Source organism: Amphiprion ocellaris, chromosome 22 (assembly GCF_022539595.1).
Source record: "Amphiprion ocellaris isolate individual 3 ecotype Okinawa chromosome 22, ASM2253959v1, whole genome shotgun sequence".
In the NCBI taxonomy this organism is placed as follows: domain Eukaryota; kingdom Metazoa; phylum Chordata; class Actinopteri; family Pomacentridae; genus Amphiprion; species Amphiprion ocellaris.
The window spans coordinates 1,817,967-1,829,058 of NC_072787.1; the positions used below are offsets into that span (position 1 = coordinate 1,817,967).

Genomic DNA, 11,092 nt, shown 5'->3' on the forward strand with positions numbered 1-11,092 from the left:
TCCAGGTCATACCATCTCTGGCAGTCATACAGAACTCATAGAACTGTAGGTATGTTCCTAACTCCTGTTCTCTCCTCTTGTACCTGGAGGGCAGGATCCACAGTGGAAGGAGCCCATGGTGTTAAGGCACTGCACCACTGGAGTAGTGGAGCAGCCGCCGTTATTGGTCAAACATTCGTTCACGTCTTGACAGCTGTAGCCGTTGCCTTGCCAACCTGAGACATATTAGAAGACATAAGAAAGAATCTCTTACATTGTTTCACTTTCTTTATTCATGTGCTGTATGACTGCACACCAATCAGCCACAGCAGGTGAAGTGACTAACAATGAGTAGTGTTCTGCTACGTCCTGGCATTTGGGTGAATGTTAGTTTGACTCTTACCACCAACCTTAATATCGTTGCAGACCAAAGCACCAACAATGTGTCACAGCTTTTCGCTGGAACAAGGAGATCCACACAATATCAAGCATCAAGTTTTGATATTGTGGCTGACTGGTGTGGCACAAACACAAGCACATATGAAATGTATGATCATTTTTGCCTATTTTGAGTAGAAGTGCAACATGTTCTAAATGACAGAATAGGTCCATTGTCAAGTGCCGCTAATACAAGTATATCAATGTTTGCAGAAACAATATGTGTTTTCAAATGTGGTAAAATAAAGATGCAGAAATTTCATATTCAGAGAAGGAAGGCGTGGCAGTGATTTTAGTCACAGGACTTTCAACCAGGATAGTGGGGTTTGTGTATTGGGAACATCCATTATTGGTACATGTTCTAGACTTGTTATTCCATTTAAAAAATATCCATTATTGATAATACAGATTTATGAATATTCTCCTCCATTTTGTTGTTTATCAGGGTGATGAATCAGGACGTGTTTTGTGGCTCTTACCCAGGTTGTTTAATCCTGACTAGATCCTTGCTTGTGTTTTATTTACTCTCAGATGTAAGCCACTTTGGCTAAAAACTAAGTGCTGCTAAATGAAACCGTAGAATTGTAGATCCCCATCTCAAACAACGACAAACAATAATGAAGAAAAAGAAAGTATGAAGAAAATATTCCCAAATGTAATTAGGACAGGTAAAATTGGTAAATCTGAGCCTCAGTATGCTTTGAAACTTAATTCAAATTTTAAAATTTTAAGACTTTAGCATCTTTGGACAAGATGTCATACTAGTATTAAACATTTGTTCCTTGTTGTTCCTTTTTTTCCAGCCTGGCATGTTTTCAGTGATAGCAATAGTTCTTCAGCTGGTTTACACAAGTCTATGTTCCAATACAACTATTGCAGAAAGCGGTTAGGGTTAGGTTTAACTTATATTTTGTCATACTTTAAAACTGGCTGCCTTTACCACCACATGACAAGACAGAAATTACATTTATTTGAAAACAAAATGTAATTGTGAATGTAGCGTAGTTGTATAGCAAGGTAAATTTGTGGTGACCGGGTTGTTAAGTGTCTGTAGGCCCAGCAGCACTTTGGGCTAAATGCTAATCCCACATCCTAACATGCTTGACATGCTAACATATAAAACACTGAACACCTGTACAGTCATCCCTGCATAGTTAAACAATATTGTTCCAAAATTCTGGCTACAACCATAGTGTATTAATTAGCTCTTTGAACATTTACTGTTACTGCTGCGACCCGATTATTGTACCTGAATATACCAACACTTCAGCTGGTGTTCTTATCCCAATATGGCATTAAATTAGTTAGCTAACATAGCCAAGTATGAGTTGATAGCGAGTGTTACCAGCGGGACAGGCTCCACAGTAGAAGGAACCCTGAGTGTTGTAGCAGTCAACCAGAGGGTTAGTCGAACAGGGCTTGTTGGGGAGGTTGCACTCGTTAACATCAGCCACACATGCTGGGCTGTCAGTGGAAGCCTGCCAGCCACTCTCACAAACGCACTGGTATTTGGGCTGTGAATTGGAACAACAAAGTCATGTAACAATGAATTGTAATAAAAGGCAGTTAATGTATTATATAATGTAAATTATACCGTGCTAAAGCCAGAGTCCTAAAGTCCTAAACCATCTGCAGCCACAAGAAAATTCTTTAAAGTTAGCAAATAAAAAAGAAATTATTCATGGCATAATCTTTTAAGTATTCTGCTATAGTTAATGGCTTTTGTGAAATTTGGCATAGGGTACAGCTGCATGTGTGTATTACCCATCCCAAGCCTATTATCAGAGCATTAAGTAGAGGAGACAGACCAGCATTAATGACCTCTCAGAGTGGCATTTCAAGTGACGGAGTAGATTGCAGGATGCTCAGTATTTTATTTCATATTAACTAGTGGTGGGAAGCGATTCAAAAATTTGATCTAATTAATTACAGGCTTTGTAATTAATTAATTAATTAATTAATTAATTAATTAATATAAATTAATCACATTTTTGTCAAACAGCAATATTTGACACAATAGGTAATTATTTTCAATTCAAATAAACTTTGGTTGACAGTTGAATCAATGAATAGACATACCTGTTTATAAATTAAAATGTATTAAATTAATACAATTTTAAAATGGGACATAAAGAAAATAAAAGTGATTTTGATGATTTAAGGCCTAGATTTAGTTCAGTTTTTCCACTGTATGGCACATAAAAGCATATGTAGTTCAAGGACCTTCAGAAAGCTGAAAATCCACAGATTCATTCTGTTTTCATAGTTTCTGGGTCTGATAAATGGTGTCATTTTGATGGTTCTTTTTTTTAAGGAATATATTTTTTCATTTATAAACAAAAATATTTTTTCATAAACTAAAAGATTATAATTAAGTTATTAAAAGACAGACTTTTCTGTGGTTTAACTTATTACTCCACTGAGGCTCCGCCTCTTTGGCAGAGTAAAAACTTAAACCACAAAAATGCTTGTTTCTTTTCTATTTATCTGCATTTTTCATGTCTGCTACATTCACAGACTACTGCAAACTCAGAATGCAATTATAGCGATTATATTCAACATTTTATGACTTTTTGTAAACTAAAGCACTTTCACTGTCTTCTAAAATGGTCTATTATGGGATGGCTACACCGTTAGCCGTTAGCAGGACTGTCGTAGCTAACGTTAGCTCTGATGCTAACAGCAACATGTTTAGCATTGAGGTGATCAGAAAATTCTTTGTTGTACAATTTGCACACAACCTTTTATCCAAGCTGAGATCAGGAAGATTTTTAAAACAAAACTTTTCTCCCAGCGAGCTCAATGTGTTCGCTCTTCCTTCACTGTTCACCAAACCGCCTCGTGCTGCTCTCACGCCTGTGTATCTTCTTCACTGCAGACCATAGACCGTATGCTGCAGACAGACTTTAGGTTCATTACCGCCACCTACTGGGCTGGAGTGTTCATCAGCGTTACCGGTGTGCCACAAATTAGGAAACTGAGAAAGGTGCGATTAAAATGCATTAATTTATTTAATGCGTTATTTCTTCTGTAATTAATTAATCGAAGTTAACACGTTAAATTCCCAGCCCTAATATTAACCTGTCTTAGTGTGCTTCTATCAAACTCTCTGAATGTACTTTTGCAGTTTTTCTTTGCAAAACTGTAAGTGCTAAATTGTCATATATCACAATGATTGTTCAGAAAAGTTACCTGTCCAGTTACAACACGGTCTGCATCAATACATATGCCATGTACACAAAGGTCCTGTCCTGCATTCCTGCAGTCATCGTAACGCTCAGTGCAGAGATTCCCAGACCATTCTGGAGAACAAGTGCAACTGCACACAAACAGAAACATTATTCAAATAACAGACAGTAAGGGTAGTTGTAGCACTTACTGTCATTGGCTGTCATGGATGTTAGATCTTTGGTTGAAAGCCATTCTTGGAACTTTAGAATGAGTGTAATCCATGCATCTGGACAGACCTATCCTCACTGAACTGTGAACAGTTCAGATCTTGTACAAATGTACAAGAAATGTACAATGTGTAAGTGAAAGGATGGGTCTTAAGACTTACGTGAATGATCCAGGGGTGTTCTCACAGCTTGCTCCATTCTGACAACCCTGCAATGTTCCCGAATACACCTGACATTCATTCACATCAGTCGCACAGTTTGGTCCCTAATAGACATGCATACAGAGACAGAAGAAAGAACGGGAGAAAGACAGACATCTGGTTGAGAATCATCATAATACTGATACCCTTACTGTTGATGAGACAAAACTTTAATGACCGTAGCTCATGCAACCTAGGTTTCCGGTGAGGCGGAGGTCACCCCGACACACGACAGATCCCGATTTAAGCCCTTGGTATAAGGACCCAAGTCACTAAAATCCCATGCTCACATTATGTCTTTGGGTTTTTGATAATATAATTAAATGCAAATGTATTTTTAAAAAAGTCACGGAAATTTATTGTCAACTCAACTGACTTTGAGATGGGTCATCTACACCTAATTTTAAAGGCCTGTCTTGAGGAGTAAGACTTTTTTCCCGTCTTCTGTTCTCAACTACTCATTTAATTCAAATTTTTGTGTCTTACCTAAATTATTGGTCTGTATATAGATATATTTTACCAATACAGTACATACAGTGTATTCAACAATACAATAACAACGACACTACAACAATGCTATGGCACTTACAGCCCAGTTGGTGGGACACACACAGTGATATGAGTTTAATAAAGTCAGGCAAGTCCCTCCATTCTGACAGGGATTACTGTTGCAAGCAGCCGCCTGGATTGTCTGCAGGAGAAAACAGGAGAAAACATGACATGTGTGATACAGCCATTGATTTGTGCCATGACTGAAACATTTTTTGAAATGTCTTACTGATTCTAGTGCAGTCACTTTGCTCTCCAGTGTTGACACCTAAAAAGAAACATGGGTATATGTTTTATGGCAGTGGCTTCATAAATTGAATCTAAAATATTTTAGAAAAGGAGGCTTCGTCCTACCTTGGTATCAAGCTGGTTTAGCTTGTTGGTGATATCTGGGGGAATGGCTCCTCCATTAGCCTTAATGTCGTCAATGTCATCTTTGTTGACTTTGATCTAAAATCAGAGGGTTCAAACAGGGACATTATTGTTCATGAGCTTTTTTTGAGTGAAATGTATAGAATATACAAAATCCTGTAATCTCAGGGAGTGTATCACATTCTATTGTTTTGGATCCCGGCCCCACAAGAAGCTGGACCATTTGGAGAGCAAAAACCCTTTGACATTCAGTTTTGGACGAGTTGACAGTTTCTTTCTTTGTGCTTTTATTCACCCATTTACACTGGGATGGTAAAGAATGTTTTATTCCAGTGGTGTTTGGTGGTAAAGGTGTTATTCAGCTAAGAAAGTTGTTTAAAGAACGGTGGATCAACTCTTGTTCAGGTCATTGAATCCCCACAGAAAGCCTTTGTTGCTGCCCAGCACTCATTACTTCACCTGGAATTAGTTCTCAATGCATAAACTAATGTTGTTTTCCAATTCTAGGAAGTGGCCACAGATGATTCCCTCAGATGGAAATAAATAGGTGGCTGATATGTATAAACACCTGGGTGTCTGGACTGATGACTTCCTCACTTTCAAGCCACATATGGAGAAACTTGTGAAGAAGCTAAGGCTAAAATTGGCTTTTATTTTTTTTAAAAAGTTGTGTTTTTCTTTTAATGCAAAAAAGCGGCTTGTCGCTACAACTTTTTTGTCTGTGCTGGATTACGGAGTTTTTTTGTATATGATGCTTCTGCTCAATGTCTTCGGATGGTTGACACTGTTTAGCATGCTTCTCTGAGGTTTATTACGAACTGTAAAGTGTCAACGCACCACTGTGAGTTCTTCTCTCGGGTGGGACGGCAGTTTTAGCCACCAGAAGGATCCATCATTGGTAGACTACTGCCTGCCTACATTTGTTCCTTAACTGCTCAGAAAAGTTCTGATCTTTACTCTCTCTGTTCACAAGATCCTTTGTTTGTTTTGGTTCCATATGCTCGTACTGAGTTGGGTAAAAACGCTTTTGTTTATGCTGCACATTTTGCATGGAATAGTCTGCAGAAAGACTGGAAATTAACCAAGTTAATCTCATTGAGCTCTTTTAAATTCAAACTGCGAGTTCTTGAGGCCGCCTCCACAACATTGACTTGTTTTTCATAACTTGCTTGTAAATTAAATCTTTTTTATTTGGTTTTTCCTCGTGTTTTAATTCTGTTTAAACCGTGTAATTTTGTAATTGTGGTCAGGTCTCCCTCGAAAAAGAGGTTGTTAATCTCAATAGGGTTTCTTCTGGTTAAAAAAAGTTAATAATAATGATAATAATGATAAAATGCACATGGAGTTAAGTTTAAATCACTCAGATGGGTCGATTCATCCTTGAAGCTCCTTGTGGTAAAATATATTTTGTTGTGAAACAACAGCTATTTGGAGGTAGTCTGAAGTAAAAGTAACAGATAAACCTGATTAGCAGGTTCATATGTTTGGTGCAACCATTGGTTTAACCATTTTGGATAACTAATGTCATATCAGAAGTCTTACCACAAAACCAACATGAAAAAGATATCTACACTGAATGAAGACAGCTTTTGTCTGTTGGAGCTTTCATACCAATTATCTGTTTCACGTATTCATATACCACAGCCTGAGTATTGATATAATGCAGGATGAAGTAAAAGGTGAGTATGCATTTTACTACTATGATACAATAGAAAGTAAAGGTATTAATTCCATTAAGTAATTTTAATCACTGTTTCGTGTTGCAAGTTTGAATTAGGGTGAATTATTTAGGGGCATTTTAATGACTCTACTACCAGTCTCCAGAGGACAACTAAAAGACATCCAGGGGAGACAATGATGGGAAATGATATTTAGCAGTTCCTCACTGGTTGCAGTAAAACAAAATAAGCACACGCTGGACATGACTTTGCAGATCTTTGTCCGTGCTGTTTGTGCTTCCTAACTTGTTAATTATTAACCTCCTCATATGAGTAGCAGGAAGCTTATGGTTGTGTAAAAGTGATAACAAGTTGTAATGAGACAGTTAGGAATGATTATTTTCCTTTTATGAATAAACTGGTGTGCTAAGACCAGCAGATCACCCATTACTTTTTATTGTTATTCATTTCTATTTGTCTTAACATTCCCGTCTTTTTCACTGTTATTCTTGGGACGGTGAGTGAAAGAACGTTTTAAACATGCAGTTTGATTTATGTCATAATGAAGTTAGAGACGAAATTTATTTCTGTTTTTCACACAGTGTAGATTGTTAGTTTTCTTGTAAAAACAAACAAACAAACCAAAACATTTCTGTTGCATTTCATCACATCAAGTAGGCTGATGTTTGGAAGTAATGGGAAAGAAATAGTTTTACCTGACTCAAAAGCTGGGTGAGGTCTTCATTACCCACTTTGACCCGGCCTGATGCTGAAGGCTGGAAGCGGATCTCTTTATTGTCACCAGTTGTGAAGACAAGATGGCCATTATCTGACAGCATACGAGCCCTAGAGAGTTGCATTTAATCAATCAGAGCTGGGGTTCTACAATCAAATTATGCTACACTATGAGACTCTGCCTTGACAGACCTCATCCTCTGCAGAATTTGATAGTATGATAAAACATGTTTACACATAATTAGCAATATATGAGTAATACTGCGGAGCCCATCGTATTTCATCCATCCCTCTGATCTCTACAAACCCCGACTCACTGGTCGTTGCTAATGTCCCGCTTCCTTCGACTTTGTGCTGTGTCCTTTGGTTCTCCTTGCAGTCCTACAAAAAGGAAAATGAGAATGAAGAACAGCCATGACAGGCTCCGTATCCCAGCCATAGAAAGCAGAAGTGTTGTCTGAACATGCTAAACACTTCAACTAGGGGTTTTATGTGCTGCCACACTCTAATGCCCACTCCCAAGACTTTGACCTGACAGCACAACCATAAAGTGCATCTCAATTTCCCAAAGTTGGCTATCTATTTTATTATGCTTTAACTGTATGTACTTATTGAGTGAGAATGTGTCTCACATGACTGTAGGAGATGAGTAACCTGCTTCATGTGATTGTGTGCATGTCCTTTATAGATATCAGGTGGGTCAAATGCTGATGAATGTAATCTAAAATGAGCACACAAGATTTCAACAGATTTCTGGTTTCTTAATGAAACATTAAATTTTTTTGAAGAATGGAATCCTATTAAAACAATTATTACTAAACTGTACGATCAACTATGCTGATGATGGTATTTTGGCAGCCATTTGTATTGTAAAACTGAAATGCAATGATTTATAATTACAAGGTAAAACATTATGACTATTATGACCTGCAACCCAGTCATCTGGCTATGATTTGGAGCTGGTCTAAGTCAGCCAAGTCTTTTCTCCCACATCCAACATTTTTGATTAATATTGTGTTTGACACGTGCTTATTCAAATGTTTTTCTTTATTTTACCTGTACTATTTTACAATGTTGATGACAAGAAAATTATGAAATCCATCCATCTATCATTTATACACTGCTTAGTCCTCATTAGGGTCATGGGAGTCTATCCCAGCTGACTGAGGGTGAAGACAGGGGACATGCACCTGGACAGGTAACAGTCTATCACAGGGCTACACATTTACATATATGGACAATTTAGAGTTACTAATTAACCTCAGCATGTTTTTGGACTGTGGGAGGAAGCTGGAGAACCTGGAGAAAACCCACACATGGACAGGGAGAACATGGAGCCTCCATGCAGAAAGATTTCGGGACGCAAACCGGGGATCTTCTAGCTGCAAGGCAAAAGTGCTAACCACTGAGCCACTGTGCGGCCCCAAAAACTATGAAATAACATGTAATTATGTAGTAAAATATAAAACAGTAGCCAGTGTTTGTCGTGATGACAGTTTTGCATCAATATACGCACTTGGCAGTATTGTAATAGGTATTTACGATGTACTTACCTGGAATGGTTGTCAATTAACTGGTTTGTAGGTCAATCGGTGCAATTTCTTGCCTTGTTATTGCATTCAAGGCTGCTGTGTTTTAGTAGTTTATAGCAAAAATAAGCAATTATATGCCCACGTAAGCTAATACCAGGCTTAAATACAGTGGGATGAGGTGGGTTGAGAACCAACTGGCTGGAACAAGGAAGTCTGAGGACATGTAGTGAGTGGATCGGCTGAAAAAGAGCTAACAAAATATAATATCATTCATTCATCGCAGTGTACAACACAACTAAGAAGCATTCCTGTCAGTTTTAAAAGTATAGTAGTAGATTTGCAAATAAGAGATATAAAAATCCAGTAGAAAAATCAGATGTGTATCTATGAAAACAGTGGGATAGCTTATTCTTTCAAAGAAAGCTTATTTGGTGTATGGAGAACTACCAAAACAGTAGTGTAACTCAGTGGTTCCCAACCTGTTTGGCTTGTACAATTTGCAAACAACCAGGCTTTTATCCAAGCTGCCATCAGGAAGATTTTTAAAAGAAAACTTTCTGTCCAACAAGCTCAATCTCATCTTAATTCACTGTTCACCAGTGCCTGACTTCACTCAGTGCTTCCTGTGCTTCTTCTTCATGGCTACAAACAGACTTTAGGTTCATTACCACCACCTACTGGGCTGGAGTGTTCATCAGAGTTACTGGTGGGACAGAAATGAGGAAACTGAGGAGGGTGCAATTAACTGTGTTATAATTCTTAACGCGTTATTTTTGCAGTAATTAATTAATCGAAATTAATGCGTTAAAGTCCCAGCCCTAATTTTTTTATAACATCACAGCCTCAGAGCAGACAAAGCTTCACGTCCCCCCTCAGATCTCTGGCGCCCCCCCCTGGTGGGGGCACGGACCCCAGGTTGGGAACCACTGGTGTAACTGATGTTGCTTTTCTGCATATTGTACATTGCTGAACATATAAGTAAAGTAATGGCTTAAAATAGTGCAAAAAATATATATAAGGTGCAGTTGTATTTAAATAAACACTATCGTTCAAAAGTTTGGGCTTATGTCCTTATTTTTGAAAGAAAATCTTTTTTTTTTTAAATAAAGATAACATTAAATGAATGATAAAGCCAGTGTAGACATTGTTAATGTGGTAAATGGCTATTCTAGCTGGAAACAGCTGATTTTTAATGGAATATCTCCATAGAGGTACAGAGGAACATTTCCAGCAACCATCACTCCTGTGTTCTAATGCTACATTGTGTTAGCTAATGGTGTTGAAAGGCTCATTGATGATTAGAAAACTGTTGTGCAGTTATGTTAGCACATGGATAAAAGTGGGAGTTTTCATGGAAAACATGGAATTGCTTGGATGACGACAAACTTTTGAATGGTAGAGTAGGTAAACATGTAGTTATCTAAACAAATACAACATGCATTAGGTAAAATTTGCAAAAGTGTAGCTATTTTCAGATCCGGTAAATGTAACAGTGAGTAAACTAACAGTAAGTAGATTCAATTAAATTCAGTTCATTTGCTAGTAGGCGCTCAGGTCCAGCGTTTGACAGAGTTCAGTTCTCCTGTGGCTCTAGGGTAGAAGCTGTTTTCAGTTTGTGGTTTGATGGACATCTACCTGAGGGTAGTGGGTCAAACAGATAGTGTCCAGGATGGGATTGGTCCTTAAGACTGTCTGATGCTCTACTGAGACAGCGGGAACTGAATACGTCCTCCAGAGAAGGCAGTGAGCAGACGATGATCCTCTGGGTGGTTCTACTGTTACTGCTGACCTCACACAAGTACTCCTGTTCTACTGCTCATGAATGCAGTATGCTGTCACTATAGATACAGTCATGTGAAGCTGCATGTTAAGGTTGTTTGATCCACAAACAAGCAGCCCTAGACATAATCACTTTTTTTTCACAACACCTGGCTACTGGGGGCTGACAGGCTGCTACAGCTACCAGGTTGGTTAACATGGTACAGAGCTGTGCTCCAAAACTGCAAAGAAAGTACATTTATTACTAGTACCAGGGCCATGAAAAGAAGCGGGTGAGCAGCTAAACATACAACACCATGAGCAAGACGGAAAGGGAGAAGCAGAGGGAGAAACAGAAGCCATCTCTAGCTTGTTAGCTGCTCTTATAACAGATCAACACCAAACAACAACTTCTATTTAAGATCAATTAAGTAGTTTGGCACCAAGCCTGTGTAGTAAACTGAAGGTAACTG

General features: G+C 38.2%; 1 protein-coding gene across 1 annotated transcript in view; it reads right to left on the bottom strand.

The window, feature by feature from the left end:
• cubn (cubilin (intrinsic factor-cobalamin receptor)) overlaps positions 1-7,806 on the bottom strand; it is a 91,106-nt gene extending 83,300 nt beyond the window's left edge. The window contains exons 1-9 of the mRNA XM_035943798.2: positions 7,647-7,806; positions 7,311-7,440; positions 4,919-5,014; positions 4,794-4,832; positions 4,605-4,706; positions 3,977-4,080; positions 3,610-3,736; positions 1,763-1,931; positions 84-215 (exon numbers count right to left, since the gene is read on the bottom strand). Of these exons, the coding sequence (XP_035799691.2) occupies positions 84-215; positions 1,763-1,931; positions 3,610-3,736; positions 3,977-4,080; positions 4,605-4,706; positions 4,794-4,832; positions 4,919-5,014; positions 7,311-7,440; positions 7,647-7,768 (1,021 nt within the window). The 5' untranslated portion in view covers positions 7,769-7,806. The remainder of the gene's footprint in view (positions 1-83; positions 216-1,762; positions 1,932-3,609; positions 3,737-3,976; positions 4,081-4,604; positions 4,707-4,793; positions 4,833-4,918; positions 5,015-7,310; positions 7,441-7,646) is intronic.
• Positions 7,807-11,092: the final 3,286 nt, after the last annotated feature.